Source organism: Petaurus breviceps, unplaced genomic scaffold (genome assembly GCF_028583685.1).
Source record: "Petaurus breviceps papuanus isolate PSGF00001 unplaced genomic scaffold, PetGlider_PUasm1.0 90842, whole genome shotgun sequence".
NCBI classification, from domain to species: domain Eukaryota; kingdom Metazoa; phylum Chordata; class Mammalia; order Diprotodontia; family Petauridae; genus Petaurus; species Petaurus breviceps.
This window is the reverse complement of record NW_027187358.1, coordinates 5595941-5616868: the sequence shown is the minus strand read 5'-3', so window position 1 is coordinate 5616868 and position 20928 is coordinate 5595941. Positions and strand designations below refer to the sequence as shown.

Sequence of the window (20928 nt, the reverse complement as noted above, 5' to 3'; positions counted from 1 at the left end):
TCTTCCTGACTCTAAGCCCTGTACTCTGTCCGTTGGGTCACCCAGCTGTCCCTAAAATTAAATGAGTAAATTAGTCAGGCGTAAAGGTTATAGCAACCTAGTTTAGTAAGTAGAATATGAACAGAATGAGTTGATACTTCCCCTTACCACAAACTACCCTCTGTCTCACAGTCATATCTAAAAAATTCTGGCCAATTAGCCTTCATTTCATTGTTCTTTTTATTTGGAAAAAGGAAGGTTTCTGTTTGTGGGCTCGTGAAGTGGATTTCTTGATATTTATCTAGCAAAGCCTTATAGTCTTTCATTACAGCATTATTTGAAAGGGGTGTGTGTGTGTGTGTGTGTGTGTTTTAATACTCCACAGATTCTTGGTCAAATAAACAAACCGAAAAGCAGCAGTTAGTCGACATATTGAAATTAATGGTGAGCCCTTAGAAGGGTAAATCATGTCTCCTTGGCAAGCTGAGTCCCTCTTATCATGGAAAGGGAATTTACTTAGCACCCCTTGAGATGGGGGAAGAGCACAGTTTTGGGTAGTTTCCAGTAGAAATCTCACATCTCTGGAGAGCATCCATCATTATATCATCAGAATGCCATGAAGAGGGGGAGCAGAGGGGGAGACTTTTTAACATTGAAAGAAAATGCTAGAATGCCCACTCACCAGGAAACCGCTTTGGGTTCCTGGAGCCATAGATTAGGAACGTTTGGGAAAACGTGGGGCTTTCCACTATCCTGGAAATAAGAAGCAATTGCTTGGGCCGGAACTATAGTCCTTGGTCTTCTGGATAATTTTCTTTATCTGCTGTTGGCATGGCATTGTTAATACAAGACTCTTTAGCAAAGCTGAGGACTCGAATCTACCAAAGTGTAGAGTTGTATCACTTCACATTACTTAAACCTGTCCTCTGAAGAAAGCCTATTATTATGAACCCTTCGGGAGGCTGGAAGAATGCCCTGCTCTCTTGACCCTGTGAAAGAATTAGCATGCTTGTGCTGCTGGAAGGACCAGATGACTACAGCAGAAACCTGAGATGATGTTTCTCATAATCCAAGCAGCAGAATCAGGCAGAATAAAGAAAGAGATAAACCAGGAAAAATGGAGGACCAGTCTGTCTCTCCTTGCCTTGGGCCTCTCTTGGGATCCTGGCGCCTTCTGATGGACTGAGTAAAAGAAACACTAAACTTGGTGTCAGATGGCCAGAATTCCAGGCTCAGCACAGCCACTAAATAGCTGTGTAAATTTGAGCACGTCACTTAATTTTTCTAGGCCTCAGTTTCTCCATTTGTAAAATACAAGTATTGGATTGGATGACTTCTGGGTTCCTTTTCAGTTAAAAAAAAAAACAAAACTGTGATTCTGTGAACTATGGGGACCTCAGAAGGTTGCTTTTCATTGATCCCACTCAACACCCTGGCTGAGCTACTGCCAGTCCTGAATTTAAATGTTGCCTAAATGTTAAATCCTACTTATTTCAGTTCCTTTGCATATCAAATGTTGGATCAGGAAGAGACCTTACAGGTCATCTGTTAAGTCCAGGCCCCTATTTTGTGGAGGGGGAAACCAAAGCCCCAAGAATAACAAAAATAATTCCCATGTATACAGTTCTTAGAAATTTATGAAGCACTTTCCTCACAATAACCCCATAAGGTACCTATTATTATTTCCATAATGCAGATAAGGAAACTAAGGCCCTGCAAGTTTAAGTGATTTGCCCAAGGTCACAAAGCTAGTTAGGATTACAGCTAAGAATTGAATCCAAATCCTCAGACTCATATTAGATTACAGCTGAAGTCACAGAACTGGTTCCCCTACTCTTAGCTTAATATATTTTCTGCTGCATATTTGATTTTCTTGGGGTAGGTTTTCCTTTCATCAATATAGGTTATCTCCTTCTATACTTTAGTAGATAGTCTGTTACCCCCTTCTATACTTTAGTAGTAGTAAATCCACATTCATTAATGAAATTAGTCCATAATTTTCTTTCCCTGCTTTTTCTCTTCCTGATTTAGGTATCTGTATACCAATAAAGAAGATGAAATCAAAGCAACTATATAAGGAGTTATTTTGCCCCATTGTAAGCCAATAAAAACTTAACAAATTAAGTGAAATGGAAGAATATTTACAAAAATAATCATCTTTTTTTTTCCTATTCTACTGTGTTATGGGAATGCATGTTTGATTTCTTAAGTTCAGAACAAAACAAATTAATAAGCCAGCTAATTAATTAGGAAGGGAAAATTTTTTCTCAAAAAATTTTAAAATCATTACTCTGAAACCTACTAGTGATGAACCTCTCTGAACATAACTAAAGCTATTGCTTAGGCAAGAGACACATGCCAAGCTTTTGTCCCTTGGTAGAGCCTACCAGAGCTTAAGGCCTGCTAGCAGAGCCTACAGGAGCTCAAGATTCCCTCCAGACCACACTGAGGCCATGAAGTTGACCTTCACTGAAACAGGATGTCCCATTATGTAGTTGTCTTAAACTCAAAAATGAATCAGCCAATATCCACTGAATGCCTACTACTTGCATATATATAAAAGACATCGATGGAGACCACAAAGAAGCATAGGGCAGTTGGGAGCATATTGACTTTCGTTAAGTACCTGGGTCTCACTGTCCCAGAACTTACCTACTTTCAAAGCATGATTACTTCCCCAGAGTGCCTTGTGCTAGAAGTGTCAGACACACAGCCCAGAAGCCACATGTGTTCCACATACTTCTGGGTGTGGCCCAAGCCAGATTAAAATGTCGTTCCTATCAGATTTCAATGTGTTAATTATTAATTTAAAAAAGAAATACATAAATATATGTGGTTTTCTGGTATGCCGCTTGCAGGGATCCTTATGTACAATTTAAGGACCCCTGGTTTTGTTTTGGTTGTTTTTTTTTTTTTTTTCGTTTGACCCCATTGCTTTATCACACTATAGTTGGGATAGCAGTATGTAGACTTACATAAAAAGATGCTTCAGAATTCAAGGCAATATATAATACACTAGGCCATATGAGTGACACAGGCAATTCCTACTGGAATTCAGAGGAGGACACATTTGCCATGGACTAGGGTAGTTCGAGAACATGTCTGAGTGTAAGTAAGAGCTAAGATGGGCATTAAAGGCTGCACAGGTGGTAGATTATAAGGGCTTAGGTAGTAGGGACTTCACCTTTTTCACTGATTACTATGCCTTATGTAAAAAGGCATTTTGGGGATATCAATAGTGACTTTTCATTAAGTATCTGAGTCCAACCATCCCAGAACTTAGCCTGCTTACAAGTGACGTAAAACTTAGATCACGTATTCATGCAGATTGTTTTACGCTCCTGTTCTCCTTCCTTCCCATCAGAGAACCTGGAACCATGCTTTAATGTGGAGAAAACAGAATCCATGCCTCATGACTTTCCTCTTTTCCTCAGTTCTATACCTCAGATTTCTTCAGCATCATCCTTTACCCTGTCTCCCTTTGGTTCGTCTTTGATGAAGAGATTGCCCTTTTCCTTTGGAAAGCCAGCTCATCACCTCCTGTCTCTTCCAGGAACTTTCCCCTTTCTATCATACTCTCTTCTGGCCAATCTCTAATCCCTTTTTATCCACTGACTCCTTCCCTGCTGCCCACAAACGTGCTCATTTTCTCCCCCATCCTTTAAAAACAAAAACTCTTCACTTGACCTGGCTCCCACCTGCTTCTCCCCTCCCTTTTAGAGCCCAACTCCTAGAAAAGCTGGCTATGCTCATTGCCTCCACTGCCTCACCTCCCACTCATCTCTTAATGCCTTGCATTTTGGTTTCTGTCCATCACTCAATTGCAACAACTCTCTACAAGGTTACCAATGACCTCTTAATTATGGAGTCCAATGGCTTCTTCTCAGTACATTACCTTCATGGATTCCCTGCAACTTTTGACCGTCTTGATTACTCCCTGAGGATTTTCTTCACTCCATGGGTTTCTATGATTGTTCTTTTTACTGATTCCCCCCCACCCTTACCTGACCATACCTCAGTCTCCTTTTTGAAATCATAGCGATGCCCCCATTCCCCATGGCTGGATATATTCCAGGGCTCTGTCCTGGATCCTTTTCTTTTCTCTCTCTGCATTTTCTCTTAGGCTGAATTTTGGTGAAAGGGTTCAGTTATTGTCTCCAGGTACCTGATTCCTATATCTGGCAGACTTCATCTCTTCCCTGAGTTCTATTTCTTCACCTCCAGCTGCCTGCTGGGCACGAATACCCAAACACATCCCAAACAGAACTCATCCTCTCTGCCCCTAAATCAACCCCACCTCCTAACTTCCTTATTTCCGTCACGGTTACAATCATCTCAACACCGTTTCAAGTTTAAAACCTCAGAATCATCCTCACCTCTTCACCATCCCTCATTCCCAAATCCAGTCACTTGCTTATTTTACTTTAGCCCTGTCCCTTGCATCCATCCTTCTCTCCTGGTGGATAGCCACCAGCCTAGCTCAGGTCCTCAGCCCTTTTGCCTGGACTATTGCAACAACCTCTTCATTAATCACCCTACTTTTGACTCTCTCTGATCCATCATTCACTTAGTTATAAAACTCCTTTCCCTAAAGTAAGAGTTTGACTATGTCACTTGCGTCCTATTTATTGCCTTTCTAGGATAAAATACAAACTCAGTTATTTTGCATTTGAATCCCTTTACTTTGTTCCCTCCCGTCTTTCCACACTGATTTTACTGACTCCCTCCCAGGCTCAGCTCATGTGCTATCTGCTACTTGTGGTTTCCTGACCGCCTCAGCTCCCAGGTAATTAATTGTTTGTCTTCCCCATCTCTTCCCCAAAAAGGTCTTTGCATTTACTTTACCATTATTAATTAATTAACTTAGTTACATATTAATAACATCACATTTACTTATCTGTGTGTCTGTTGTAATACTCAGTAGCATATAGTGTATATTCCTAATAGAAAACAGGATTCGTTTTTTTTCTTCTGTATCATGTGAAAATATAGTCACCTTTTAAAGTAGTCATCACCTTTTGGCTTTCAGACTTTTAGAATTTTTTTCCTTTTGTGTATTTTGATTACCTTTATAATAACAAATTAAAATTCAAAAAAGTCCAAAAAAAATTCCATCCTCCTTTTTTAAAAAGAGGAGTCTGTCTGTTATAATAAAAGTCCCTAGGTCTCAATCCAGCAAAGTCCCAGCTTTTCAGGGACTTTAGATGAAGTCCTTGGGTCTGACTGTACCTGCCCCACCCTCGTCACCTGCATCCCCCATTGTGGCAGCAAGACCAGCCCTAATTCCAAATGCTTAAATTCAAAAAGAGTTTTTGGTGGGTCAAACTGTGTTTAAAAGGAAAACTTTTACAACTGCCATAAAATCTGGAAAATGCAAATTAACTGTAATAAACTTAAATTTCTTTGTTTTGTTTTCCATAGAGATGACATTTTTGTGGCAATTGCAGCAGTTCCCAAGAAACCTGCTTTTCCTTAACCCAACAGATAGCTTTCTCCTCCTCCTCTAGGAGATGTCTTTTCTGACAATGACATTAACACTTCAGTGACTATTGAAACTGACTTCTTCTGGTAGGCTAAGAGGTTCCAAACCAAGACTTCCCTAAAATGAAACGTTTAAAATGTTTGTGTTGTGCTTGTTTATTGGAAAAACACCTCCCGTGGGGCAGCGTTCTGTTCCAGGAACTAATGCATGGGTTTTCTTGGCATGTGTTGGGACACAGCATAAGTGATAAAAATCTCTTTGATCAATAGATGATTGTCTTTTTTAATATAAGGAAAAAACCATGAAAATGTTACTACATCCACAGGACGATTCTCCAAGTATCTTGAGAGAACAATTCACTAAATCAGTGAACAAGCATTTATTATGTACACTGTGTGCCAGACACTGTCATGGTGATAGGGACATAAAAAACAAAGAGTAAAACAATTCCTGCCACCAATGAGCTTATGTTCTAAAGGTGAGGAATGTTACCAAGGTGTCTTTATGGGACATACAGTCAATTCTCTACAAGTTCAAAGATGGTTTGGATGGAGAAATCCACAAATAATCCCTCCATTTTGTAATGAGGGACTGTTTATTAATAATCCATAAATTATCCCTCAACTAATAACCCTCACCCCAAAGAAGCTATTACCCTTTCTTATTTCTAGTCAAACTACTTTGCTATTGATAGCATATATATTCGCACTTTACGTGTCAGCTCACAACATTTCATTCTCACAACAATACTGGGCTATTTTTATCCCCATTTTACAGATGAGGAAATTGAGATAGATTAAGTGACTTGCCCAGGGTCACACAGCTAGGAAGCATCTGAGCCCTGATTTGAACTCTCTGTCTTTCTGACTCTGAGCTCAGTGCTTTATCTAGGATACTACCTAGCTACAATGAAACAGTGAGAACAAACAGGAAGAGAGAAAAGAGAAAAGGGGGCTTGAGTAGTCCACATAACTAACCCTCATCACTCACTTAGCTGTACTGAAAACCAGGTGCTATTATTATGCCCACTCACAAAATGTTTTGGACTCAGTGGGTCAGATTGTTCTGAAAGCAACTGGGCACAGTCAGAGAAATTGGCTCAGCAATTTCTTTGCCAGATTGCTGAAACTTGACCTTATGGCCATTTTCCTGATTAAAGGCCTACAGTGAGCACATGATTCTCCAAAGTTTTCTTGCTTGAATTTCTTGCTACAAGCTTTTGAATCACCAATGAACTTCTCCTTAAGAAAAATACATGAGAGTTCAGATGTATGTGAAAGATAAGTGATAAACTTTATAAGAGGATTGACAACAGGTTGGTTTTTAATAACCAAGATTGTCAGTACATTTACAATAGGATGTGGTGCATAAACATTCAATTTTATATAACTTTTCAGGATCTCAGCTACTGAATAAAGGGAGGAATGCTTGTATTTTTGAAAACACATTTGAGGGGCGGCCAGGTAGCACAGCGAGTAAGAGCACCGGCTCCAGTGTTGAGAAGACCTGGAGATCGAATCCCGGGCTCAGACACTTAGCACCCACCCAGAAACACCTGGCTGTGTAACCTTGAGCAAGTTACTTAACCCCGATTGCTTTAAAAAAAAACAAACACATTTTTGTAACAAATTCAAGCATCACACTCTAGCAAATGATTTCTTTCTCTCGCTTTTTATTTTACATTTAAATGTTGAAAAGCAACGTCATTCAGTGGGAAGAGAACTAGATTTTGAATCAAAGGATCCAGGTTCAAATGATGTCTCTTCTGCTTACTAGCTGTATGACCTTGGACTAGTCCCTAACCCTCCTGCATTTCCTTTTCTGAAAAATTAGGAGGTTATGTCCCTCTAAACTCAAAACATACATCCTATGATCTGTGCCAGTGAATGGAATTCCCCCAGGATTTTTGAAGTATTCATAGATACATAGATATAAATGAAATCTCGTTCAGGTTTCCCAAAAGTCTTAGTAAAATTTTATACTTATTAAGATGATTAGATAGATTGTTGTTGTTAGATTGTTTTTGACTCTCTATGACCCCATTTGGGATTTTCTTGGCAACAATACTGGAGTGGTTTCCCATTTCCTTCTCCAGCTCATGTTACAGATGAGGAAACTGAGGCAGAAAGGGTTAAGTGACTTTCCCAGGATCACACAGCTAGTAAGTGTCTGAGGCCACATTTGAACTCAGGGAGATCAGTCTTCCTGACTCCAGGTGGATAGATAGATAGATAGATAGATAGATAGATAGATAGATAGATAGATAGATAGATAGATAGATAGATAGATAGATAGATAGATAGATAGATAGATAGATTAGATAGATTAGATAGATTGATTTTCTTTTTTTTTTTTAAAGCAACTGGGGTTAAGTAACTTGCCCAAGGTTACATGGCCAGTTTTTTTGTGTGGGTGTTAAGTGTCTGAGGCCAGAACCGATCCCGGGTCTTCCCGGGGCCAGCACTTTTACTCACTGCACCACCTAGACGCCCCTAGATTTTCTTTACATACTATATATCTGTATGTGTATATATCTTGCCATAGATGGCAAGAAGATGCCCAGGGCAGACTGCAGTACAATTGGGAGGACCTAGTTTCTCTGCTAGGGAATAAGAACCTAGAAACTTTTTCCAAGCTATAGGCGTGTCATATAAATGTCTTCTGCTCACTCTGGTCCAGGTAGGGGTGGGGTAGTGACATTGGGGTTAACCAGTGAAGAAGAAGCTGCTGTTTTTGTTCCATTCAGAGCTGATTTTATAAACCATCTGGGTTTTGAATCCTAGCTCTGACACCCACTACCTTTTGTGATCTCATACGAGCTGCTTCTCTTCTCTGGGCCTCAGTTCCCTCAGCTGTTATATGGGGAGACAGACCAGATGGCTTCCTTCTAACTCTACATCTATCAACTACTTGTATTTTCATCACTGGTACAAGAGAAGGAAAAACAAACCATAGTTCCTGTCTTCAGGGAGCTTACAATTCCACTGGGGAGAAAGGACTATGAACTGGAATATAATTAAAAACTAAACTATGGTACTTTCTATAAGTGCAGCAGGAGTTCAGAGACCTCTTCTCCCTCTTTCTCACTCCCACACATACACACAAACACAATTAGCCTTTGAAATAATCTTTGCGACATCCGTTTCCCAGAAGTTATATGATTAGGCATATTTCTGTGAATTAGCAAGTCTAGATTCCCTTCCTCCCCTCCCCAGTCTGACCCAGAGCCATAAAATAGCTTCTGCCTGCCTGCCTTTAACTCTGTTTGTATGAATTGAGTCGACAGTATAAATATTCACATTCCCAACTGCAGGCTGAAACAATGTTTGGCCTGTTCAGCCCAGTGACTTGAAAAAAAGGGACCTGACATCACTCTATACTGTACATTCCCGGCATAGATCATTTATTTAACTCCCTGAAAAAATACAGATGTTTTACCAGCCGAAATAAAACCCTATATAAACACTGAGCTTGGAAAAAGGTGGCACTGACTAAGCCCTGGGGGAGAGGGGGTGGCCAGTGGGGAGAAAGGGTTTGAAGCAACAAGGGAAGGGGGTAAAATGTTCTTTTGCAAAATGGCAGATGCAGAAATTTTTAGTTAGCAGAATATGATAGGATTGAATGGTTCAGCCACAGTCTGCCTCCTTTAAAGAATTAATTGAATTTGTTTCTAAGAAAACTGAGTCTCTGAAGCAGGCAGGTACAGAGAAGAGGGCACAGGTGGCTCGCCAGTCTATAAAGCTTAGCATTGTTGATGTAAATAAGAAGCATTATCCCCTCCTGCCCTTCCCCATTTCGATCTAATCTTCAGAATGAAAACCTGTTTTCTTGTTGGAGGTGCTCTCTTGCTTGGCCTGCTTAGTTCATACCTTATTATTGCTGGAAGCTGCCGGAGCTCTGGAACTCTGATGCTGCTGTTGATTTTATAGAGGATAAAATTGCCTGGAAGCCATGGTTGGTGAAGAGGAAAACCCATTTCAGCCTTGCATTCCCAAACAGCCATAGATCATTTTGATCTTGTCCAATACAAGCCTCTATTTTAGTCCGACAGTATAAACCAGGCATATTTTACTTGGGCAATGTGAGTTTTTTCAGGGATGGCCGCCTCATGACTATCTTCTTAGCCCTGGTGCATTTATTCAGACGGTATTAAACACGTTTGTGCCAGAGACCCCTGGGGGTCTCTAGGGATACCCGGGGCCACTCTCGAGCTGCTCTTTAAACTGGAACTGGGGATGACTGCTTCTAGTTTCTTCTTGCTTTTCTAAAGCCCGTCAGGCTGGTTTTCTAGAGGCTCATCGTCTCCTGTTTTAGGTCTGAGGAAGGGGCCACAACTGGGGAAGACCCCACCCCACACACCCTTTCTTCTCTTCCTCTTCACCACTCTATTCCCCAACTTCTTCAAACTTTGCTCAGGATTTGGCTACAAACCAGGAGCCTTCTGTAGCTTCACAGGATTTAGAGGTAGAAAGTGCCTTAGAGACAGCCTAGTCCAACCCCATCATTTTAGCCATGAGGAAGCAGGCCCAGAGTGGTTCTTGGACTTGTCCACTCCAGGTATTATGCCTCATCACTCTTGTGTTCCCAGGAGCTAAGGTGGTGTTTGACACATAGTAGGTGCTTAATAAATGCTTGCTGATTGGTTAATTATAGATGTCTTTTATATACAAGTATCCACCCCAGAGCATTCATGGTGGGCAAGGTGACACAGGAACTCTCCCCTTCTCTCTCAGTTGCTGCTACTTAGAAATGCTCTTCTCTCTTCCCTTCTTCCCCCCGCCCCACCCCTTTCTCTGTTCTTGCTATTCCTACCAATTAAAACCTTTATAAAACTCTAAAGGTTACTTCAGGGAGAGGAGGACCAATGAACAGTCAAAACTTTTAACAAGTGAACATTTGTCATTCTTCTCTGGCATTGGCTCCTAACTCTTCCTTCCCCACCTCCACTCTCTTTTATATGTTGTCTTCTCTCACTAGAGTATAAACTTCTTATAGGTAGGAACTTTTTTTGTTTAATATCTGTATTCCCAGCACTTAACACAAAGGCTTTCACATAATAAGTACTTAATAAGGGCTTCTTGACTTGACTATCATCAACATGCATATCTTAAGAACCTGGCAGTATGCTAGGCACCGAGCTTACCATGACAGACCCCATCCCTGATCTCAGTGAGCTTATATTCTAACAGGCTAGAAGAGAAACTGCTGGACTGGCTTCTCCCCAGTAATTGAGAGCAGAGGAGAAACCCTCATCATAAATGGCAGATGGCTTTGGACAGGTTGTCAAGCAAGCCAGTCCCTGGGACTCTCAGGGAAGGAAAAAAAAAAATGAATGACAGGGAACCAGCCTTTCCTGAAATGTTGTAGGACTTTATACTGGCATGAGGTTCTGGTTTCCCACAAATTCCCACCCCCAACCTCCCAGTGTCTCTGCCCCTCACCACTACTCTCTCCTGAGACATGTTAGCCCCATTCTATGGTTTGGAGCAAATGGAGTCCCTAATCCCACTGGCAGAGCTACAAAAGTGGGGAGTTATCACCCCATTCCTATCGGTTCAATCAACATATAAGTGGCTAACCCAGTGGATAAAGAGGGCACTAGACCTGGGGTCAGGAAGACCCAAGTTCAAATTTTGCCTTGGGTACTTACTGTGTGAACCTGGACAAGTCATTTAATCTCTGTCTGCTGTAGTTTCTTCATCTGTAAACTAGAGATGATAATATAGCCTCTTCCTGCCAGAGCTGTTACAAGGATAAAACGAGGTAAGATTTGTAAAGTGCTTTGTAACTCTTCAGGTCCTGTCTAAGTATGAGCTCTTGTCATTATTTCCCCATACTGAGTCAGTAAGTCAGCCTGCATGAATTCAGCACTCACTAGCACCAGGTCCTACACCACACACTGGAGAGTCAAAACATGGAAGGCAGAAACAACCCCTGCCTTAGAGGAGGGTACATCCCAGCTGGGGGTGGTGGGGCAAGACTGCACAAAGGAGAGCCCAAGTACAGAATATGGAAGGGGATCTCAGAGGAAAGTGCTGACCAGGGGCAGGATAGGAAGAACCTTCTTCAGAAGGTGAGATTTGAGCTGGCTGGAAGGAAGCTGAGCCTTCCAGGCTTGGGGGCAGCCAGGGCAGACACACACAGAGAGTGGCATGTAGTATGCTATGTTCAAGAAACAGTGAGCCAGAGGAGCCAGAACATAGGGGACATTGAGAGGAGGAAAGCGTAAGAGGACCTGAAGGAGGAAGGGACAAGTTAGGGAGAGCTTTTGGGGGCAGATAGGATCCTGGGGAGAATAGAGAGTCACAGGGGCTTGGGGGCCTCTGGGGGAAGAGAGGGCTGGGTTGGGGAGGGGGGCCTGGTCAGTCCTACTCTTTAGAAAACTCATTTTGTCAGCTGAGTAGAAGGTGGATTCCGAGGGAAGGGGTGATTTTGAACAGATGATATAACCTCTCTGGGCTTCAGTTTTGTTCTCTCTCTCTCTTTTTTTCTTTTTAAAGGTTAATTTATTTATTTTTAGTTTGCAACATTCAGTTCCACAATCCCTTGAGTTCCAAATTTTCTCTATTATCGCTTTAAAAATGACATCTAATTTAATTCAATAAGCAATTATTAGATACCCTCTATGTGCCAGGGGCAGCTAGGTGGCATGGTCAATAGATTGCTGAGCCTGGAATCAGGAAGACTCATCTTCCTGAGTTTGAGTCTGGCTAAAGATACTTACTAGCTGTGTTACCCTGGGCAAGTCACTTAATCCTGTTTGCCTCAGTTCCTCATTTGTAAATGAACTGGAGAAGGAAGTGGCAAACCACTTCAATATCTTTGCCAAGAAGACCCCAAATAGGGAGAAAGATGATGAGCTCCATTTTAGACAGGTTGAGTTTGAGGTACCTAAGGACTATCCAAGTGCAGAAGTGAGGAGGCAGGTGGGACATGTGTAGCTGGAGAGTTCCTGCAGTCATCCAGGCTAGAGGGGATGGGGCTTGGATGAGCATGGTGGCCACGTGGGAGGAAAGGAGGAAAGGAGATGCAGTGCAGGGGGCCTCAAGACCAGCCTTCTCCTTCAGTCACTGTAAGCCTTCTCAAGTCAGGAGTGTGGCCTCTTAGTTCTTTTTCACCTTTTCCTCTCTGTCCAGCATCGTGTCTCTCCCTTTTGTTTTTAGCCCCCTTTAGTCACATAGTACTTGGTGTTAACTAATTACAAATTTATCTGATGTTGGTGACTGTGAAAGGATTTTTCTGGCTGGAGGTTATGTCTGTCTTCTTCTCCCTCTCCTTTCCCTTCTCTTCCCGGGTTTAGGCCCTTATCACTTCTCTTGGACTATCACATAATCTCCTAATTGCTCTGCCCTGCCCTGCCCTGCCCTGAGTCTCTCCTGCTCCAACCCACTCTCCACACAGCTGATAGTGATTTTCCTAAAGCACAAGTCTGAATGCATTATTCCCTCATTCTGTAAACAAGAGTGGTTCCCTATTTCCTCTCAGGTCACATATAAACTGGTGTTTGTCATTTAAAGCCCTTCCCAACCTGGCCCCAATCTCCCTTCCCAGCCTTACTTCCTATTACTGCCCATCCTACCGGCAGTGCTTTAGAACACCCTTCTCCCTGATCCTCAGAAACACTGCTGCCCTGTCTCACCATGTACCCTTTCACCATCTTCCTGAATGCTTTCCTTCTCTCCTTCCCCTCTCAGAATCCCTTGTCCCCTTCAGGATCAGCATGAAATTCATGATTCTGCATAGAGCTTTGTCAGATCTCCACAAGTGCTGCTGCCTTCTACCCAAAATTATCTGTGGCATATACCTACGTGTGTATACTGCCTCCCCCAATGGAATGTAAGCTTTTTGAGGGGAGGAACTCTTTCACCTCAGTCTAGGCATCCGAAGTCTGTGAAGGTGCTCACTGATTGATTCTTGCCTTCCTCTCCTCTGGGCCACCCCCCAGCTTGCCTTGCCTAATTAGGTGTATATAAGGCAAGGTACATTGGCCTGGGAACCAGGAAAGTCGAGTTCTTATCATAGCTTGCTGTGTGTCTTTGAAGAAAGCATTTCTCCTTCTCTCTCTTTGAGTTTCTTTTCTCTTCTGCCAAAGGAGTTGTACTAGATCTCAGTTCTTAATCTAGGTCTGTTACCTTGTTTTTAAGAGTCTGATCACTGTTTTGGAATCCTAGAGATTTTATGCATTTAAAAACATCAATCTGAATAGTGGTCCATAGACTGTCACCCAAGGGGCCCATGACACCAGAAAGGTAGGAGAGCCTCTAGAGTTGACTCTCAAATGATCACTGAGGTCCCCTTTTAGTTCTCTCCCCTTGGATTCCCCTGCCTACCTCTCCTCCCACCTCAGAATCTCTACCCTTAAGTCTCACCTCTTCCAAGAAGCCCACAGTGAGCTTCCCTTTCTCCAAATGTCTTTAATATTTAATTCTATGCCACTGTACAGTTTGCTCTATCAAAGTAGTTGCTTTCATACCATTTACTGCTGTGTGTGGGTAGCTTTTTCTCTGTCTATGTGATAGAACAGAAAATATTGTAGAGATTTTATAGTCAGAGTCCCTGTGGCAGCTTTCTAGCACTTAGTTTGGGTTAAACCACTTCACCAGTCTAGGTCTCAGTCTCTTCATCTGTAAAATAAGAGGTCTGGATTTGGTCCAGAAGGTTTGAAATCTTTTATTGTTTCTGTGTGTGCATTTTGTGTGATCTCAACTAGTCTAAAAGCTCCTTGAGGGAAGAGACTGTCTAATCTCTTCTTTCTTCTCATACTCCCCCTCCTCCCCTTCCTCCTCCTCCTCCTTCTTCTTCTCCTCTTCCTCCTCCTCCTTCTTCTCCTCTTCCTCCTCCTCCACCTTTTCCCCCTCCCCCTCCTCCTCCATGACCACCTTCTTCTTTTTCCCTATTCCATGCTCTGACTACCAAAACACAGTTTGTTGTTGATTCATTAAAGTCTTATTTGACTCTTTGTCACCCCACTTGAGGTTTTCTTGGCAAAAATAGCAGAGTGATTTGCCATTTTCTTCTCCATCTCATTTTACTGATGAGGAAACTGAGGCAAACAGGGTTAAGTGACTTGCCCAGGATCACTAAGTATCTACAGCCAGATTGAAGTCATGAAGATGAGTCCACTGTGATGCCTGACTGCCCAATGTACCACATTGCCTTACACTTCTCAGGTGCCTCGTAGTAGATGTTTATTGATTGATGATGGATCGATAAATGCTTTAGTAAGCACATATTTCTGTGTTATACACTGCATGGAGAGAGTTATGTAATCATGGACCTTGCCTTCCTGGAGTCTATATGAAATATGAACAATTAATCATTCAAAAAATAGTTACTGATAAACAGGTATTAAGGCCAGTAAGCAATAATGACCTTAGTGAGAGATTCCTCATGCTCCAGAAACAGTCAGCTAATTTCTCTTAGAGTAATTAAAACTTACATCATAAATGGTGTTTGGGAATGTTCTTATATGTTATTGTTTTTATTAATACAGAAGTATTCACAAGAACTTACAAATCAATGATTATGCTTTTTAAAAATGTTTTTACACTTTTAAAATTAGGAATTGCCTACTTTTCTCATATCTCTCTCTTCTTTTTCTATTTCTTTCTCTTCCTCTCCTTCCTCTTTCTTTCTTTCCCTTTTTCATCACTTATAATTTGACTTTTGTCTTTGTATCCCCAGCACTTAACACAGAGCCTGGTACCTGGAAGACTTTAACAAATGCTTACTATTGATTATTTGATCATTCTTTTCTTCTTGCCCATTCCCCCTCTTTCTTTCTTCACCTCCCTGCTTCTCCCTCTAGGTACCATTGTGTCTATCTCTTTCTCTTCCCGCCTCTGATTTTTTTCGTGTCCCTGAGTTTTTCCTAAATGTACTCATGTTTCCCTTTGGTCAAATGTAAATGGATCATTCCACTAACCTAACAAGTGACCCAGGATTACAATTACTGTAGGAGTTTGTGTCCAAGGTGACAGAATTGATGGACCGGTAGACTGACTTTCATAAGCCACTAGGGATCAACCAAGCATTACAAAAACAAGCTTGTTTTTGCCAACTTAGGTGAGCAAATATAGGACTAAGTTTAAACATCCATCATTTTGTTAACGTTTCTTCTAAACATGTGGCATTTGGAGATTTTCTATCTTTCTTCACTAGGAGATTCCAAAGTCATGTAACTTGCTGGTGTCTGCTGATTAATAACCATCTTGTGATACCATGAAGGGCCCTTGATGACTAGTTTTCTGCAGCTGTTTAAAAGTCCACTGAAGCCTGATTACTTTGCCAGCTCCCTCAGAATAGTGAGGATTTGGGCAAAGGAAGGCTTTCTCACTCTAGCAACCACCAAACATAGTAACAGACATCTCAGCCAGACACATTTCTCCAGACTGGAAGATGAGTGGTTTGGGTCCTTGCAGGAATTATGATGAGGTGGTGATACTCAATGCTGTCTTTGAAATAATAGGTCCATTATTAGAGAAATCATGTTCATTCTCCATGTTGGAGCCTGGGGTTATTTCTCCCACACAATCACTTCTGTTTAGGAAACAAAAATTAGTTGTAACTTATATAAATGAATCGTGGTTTATTTTACTTCTGTAAACAATATTAATGATCCCAAATAGATTTTGCCCTTTGGAAGAGCTTCCTCCATTGCAACCAACTCCGTTCCTTCAGAGCTGATTCCTACCCAGGGCACTGTTCATGAAGGCTCCTGACTTCTTGTCTTTCCCCCTCCTGCTCCCACCTCTTTTGTGGTTGTTATAAATTTCCACCGTAGTGACTGCTTTTTATTGGTTTTTAGAATAAATTTTCCTGATGCCTTTTTTCATGTTGCATTCATTTATGGACACAGCTCCACACCCCCCACTGCTGTGTCCATTAACTCCTCCCTGAAAAAAGGGAAACTAGAGTAATAACTGGTATTTGGCAAATAAGATTATCAGCAGGCCTAGTTATAGGGAATGATGAGACCAAGACGATGGATTCTTTTCCTCTGGGAGATGTCTTGTTTAGCTGTGATCTCCACACACTCCCTGGCCTCTGCCAGCCTCACTCCCACACATTTTCAGCATGGGTGATGCATGAATCATGGTTTTCATAAAGAAGGGAGTGATGTATAGAATTCTAGAATATTAAAACTGAGATGTCTGTGGTATATTAAGGAATTGATATACATACATAAGACCAAGAACTATTCCCCAACAGATAATTGATGAATTCAGTTCAGTTCAATTCTATAAATACTTATTGAACATACACTTTGCTAAGCTTTGGAAAAGACAACTTAGAATTCTACCTCAGCCCCTGCAGAATGGCAGTGACCAAATCCTTGGATAGCCAGTGTTAGAAGGAAAATAGGAGCACAAATATACTGATGATTGAACTGTGAGTCGGTCCAACCCTTCTAAATTTTTGTTTGGAATCCTGGGGTGGGGGGGGAACCTGAATAAACTCACCATAATGATTGACTCAGCAGTCTCATTTCTGTGCACATACCTTAAAGAGGCCAAAGACAGGAACAAAGGCCCAATATATACAGCAGAATTACCATGGCAGCACTTTTGGAGTTATAAAAAAAAAAAAGAATTAGAAGCAGAAGGGTGCCTATCAATTGAGGAATGGCTAAATAAATGGTCCTGTACAAATACAAAAGAGTGCTCACATAGCCAGAAATTATGACCATGAGGGATTTTGTGGGATGTCAAAAGATCTATATAAACTGATACAGGCAATCTAAAAGGTTAGGTCACTAAAAGGAAGCCAAATTGTGAATAAGTGAAAGACCAATGAGGGTTCTGGAGAATAGGTCAAAGACTCCTCCCTCCTCTTGGCAGAGAGGGTGGTTACTCCTGGGCTAGAGGATTGTGTACATTGTCAGATTCAGTCACTGGATAAGGTGTTTTTTGCTTAATTCTTTTTCTGTTTGAAAGAAGGGTGCAATTCTGAGGGGGATGGAGGAGTTGGTATTTCCAGAAATGATTAAAGGCATGAATAAAACTTACTTTAAGAAAACTGTTAAGGGACCTTAGAAATCACAACCTTCTTACAATACTTCTTACAAGTCAATCTGTAAACATTTATTAAGAGCCTGCTCTGTGCAAGGCTCTTTGATAGCCCCTGCTCTCAAAGAGTTTACATCATGGGGTAAGGAGGCAAGGAAAAGAGTCAGGGCATACATACCAGATATGACATGTACACAAGTAAGCAAATAAATAAAAGACTATTTGAAACAAGAGGAAATATTAGCAACTGTGGGGCCCAGGGAGGGCTTCATGGAGAAGGTGGCATCTCAACTGGACCTCTGAGGAAGATAAGGAATCTTAATAAATGTTTATTGAATGAATGAGTAGCTAACATGCTGGGTGGGGTGGGGGGGCAAATTCCTTGCCTAGAGGATGGATAGGGATGAGACCTGTGGTTTCTTTGGTATGGGAAACTCCCAGGTGAGCAAATGCCCTCTGCCAATGCAGCTCTTACAATCCTAGAGAGATACCCAGGGAACTTAAAGTGTAAGTAACTTGTCCAGGCTTACATGGCCTATAGGTATCAGAGGTGAAGATTGGACCAGGTCCTTTCTGATCCACCATGCCATGCTGCCCCAGTTGCTTAGAACATGACTGATATGAAGTCATGGGGTTTGAGAATTGTAATACTGAGTTTGGGGACTAGCTCTTCGTTTCAGATTTACTGGAACATGGAAAGTTGGAGCCAAATTGTACAGCATCTTAAGCACCAGGTTGAGAAATACATGTTTTATCCTTGAGTCAGCAGGAAGTCGCTAAATGTTTTCGAACAAGGCAGTGACATGACTAGACCTGTACCTTAGGAGAATTATTTTGGCCTCAGTGTGGTAGATGATTTGTAGAGAAGAGAAACTAGAATTAGAAAGACCAATTAGGAGGCTGTTAGGAAAGAGGAGATAAAGGCCTGAACTATGTTTCTAGCCATATGAATGGAAGAGAGAAAGGGATGAATGCAAATTATGTTCTGTGTTATTGTAGAAGAATCAGGAAAACTTAGCAGCTGATGAAAGTTGGGGACTGAGAGGAGAGAGTCAATGCTGACTACAAGTCTTTAAACCTATATAACTAGGAGAATGGTAGGTGATGTCCTGAACAGAAGTAGGGAAATTGGGAGAAGGGAAAAGTTCCATTTGGGACATCTTGAGTTTGTAGTGCCCATGGGACATTTAGATGCAGATCTCTGTCAAGCACATGGCCAGGTAAGATGAGTTAAGGAGAGATTAGAACTGGGGAGAAAGTGGGAAGTGAGAAGAGAAGAACCAAGGCAGACCTTCAAGGGGCCCTCACACTTCAGAGGATTGAGAAGAAAATGGCAGCCCAGGAGTAGAAATAGGAGAGAAATACAAAAAGATGGTATGGTCCAGTTGGTTAAAGAAACTAATCCCTGAGGAAATGCCCCTGGGTTTAGCAGTGAAGTGATTGATGACAACTTCTGAGTTCTCAAACTTTTGTGAAGTGGTGGGAAGGGAAGCCTGATTGAAACAAGTTGAGAAGTGAGTGAATGGGTGGTGAAGAAGTGGAAGCTTTAGAAGAACATTGTTCTTTCTAGGATCTTAGCAGTGAAAGGGAGCAGAGGAAACTGTAGAAGCAAGGGAAGGTTAGTTTTAAGCATGGGGCAAGACTTAGGTGTCATTGTAGGCAGCACCAAAGGAGCCAGTGGGAAGGACGAAAGTAAAAATGAGTGCAAGAGTGAGAATTCTCAGCAGGCACAAGTCCCAGGAGAAGGATGGGGTGACAAGGAGACGGGACACTTCTTTGAAACTGGAGCAAAAGAGGAATACCACCACACACACAAGTAGACTCATACAGCCTATCTGCTGGTTCTATGTATGCTTATTCACATGGCACAGGGGACTTTTGGCATCTTATATATACAGAATCCTGTTCACAGATTTTTTTTTTTGGATGCTTGTGACATAGGAAGGAATAAGAAAGTAGCAGAAATCAGATTAGGTCTACTCCTAATTTATCCAGAATGACCTGCCCCCATGTCTTTCCCCATAATTCTATAGTAAACGTGGCAGGCCTCTGGTTTATTATCCTTGTCTCTGTCTTGTGGATGAAAGTTAAGGAGAGAAAAGTTAAATGATTTGTGAAGGTCATGGCCTAAGGTCAGGAGAAATAGGGTTTGTTACTCATTGGCTCAAAACTGAGCAGAGCTGTTCTTCTAACCAAGTCTGCTCTGAAGAACCTAGACCCGCCAGCCTGTTTAGACTAACGGGATGATTTATTTTCCTAAAGTATTGAAACTTTGGCTTTTAAAAGGCACATTTTACTTTTATAAGAGACTGTTGACATCAAGAAAAATGTTTAAATTTTTTTATTAAAATCAGTTTCTAGGTTGCTTCTCCCTAATAGATTGTGATATCAAATGATCATCATAGTGATGAAGTAATTGCCTTTTTTGGACTCAGGAAAGGCACCCAGGGGACAGAAACCAATTAAGGATGAAAGTTTCTTATGGCTACTGCATTCTCCAAAATCAACAAGCTGCTTCTCTGCAAGGAGACTAAAGGAGCATTCTGCAGGTGGCTGTTTTCTTTGAGAGGAGTTATTTTGAGGAAAGGTGAAAGTAAGGAACTGAGCATTTAGAAAAACATATTTCCACAGCAGGCTATCATGTTTTTTCTTTCTCTGTTTCTTTGGTTTAGGTTTTTCATTTGTTGCAGTCCTACTCAGACTCCAAACACAGAGCGAATTTAGACTTTCAGCAGGAGTTGACTGACATCACCGTTTGTATCAAAGCCAAACTCTGGCTGGCCAAAAGGTATGTGAAAACCCCTGTCTGCCCAAGGAGTTATCAGAGTTAGATACACATTGGAGGATTACAGTGTTACAGTTGGGAGGAATTTTAAACCCCTTGGTGGCAGTTTTACAAATACAGGTTGAGTGTTTATGCTCTTATTAAATGAGACAATATTTGTAAAGCACTTAGCACGGTGCCTCTCACATAGTAGGTGTTTAACAAATGCTTGTTCCTTTACCACTTCTCCATTTAAAACTTGGGGTTGTGATAATAAAAACCATTACCTTGAACTTTTGGATGACGAGGGAGAAGTGTAATATGGATTTCTATCCGTCACTCAGTCAGCAAACATCTGTTACAATGGTACCTTTGTGCCCAGCCCTGTGTTAGGTAGTATCAGTCAATTAATGAACAAAGATTTATTAAGTCCCTACTATTTGACTATCCCTGCCCTAGGAACTGAGAATCAGAGACAGAAGTGAAACAGCCCAGACCTCAAGGAGGTTATACTTCACTGGATAGGAGAATGGGAAATGGCATGTGCATATATGGGTATATGCAAGATAAATAGGAAGGAAATGGGGGATCAGGAAGGTATAAAATGAAGAGAAGACCTCTTGTCCTCAGTGCTTTCCCCATGTATAAAACGAGGGGATTGGGCTGGAAGATCTCTTACGCTCTGAGATGCTCCG

At 41.6% G+C, this 20928-nt stretch overlaps 1 protein-coding gene across 2 annotated transcripts in view; it reads left to right on the top strand.

Moving 5' to 3' along the window:
• Positions 1-20928, top strand: part of THADA (THADA armadillo repeat containing) — a 460437-nt gene that overhangs the window by 291515 nt on the left and 147994 nt on the right. For both annotated transcript variants that reach the window (XM_069071596.1, XM_069071597.1), the window contains exon 30: positions 20142-20257. In XM_069071596.1, the coding sequence (XP_068927697.1) occupies positions 20142-20257 (116 nt within the window). The remainder of the gene's footprint in view (positions 1-20141; positions 20258-20928) is intronic.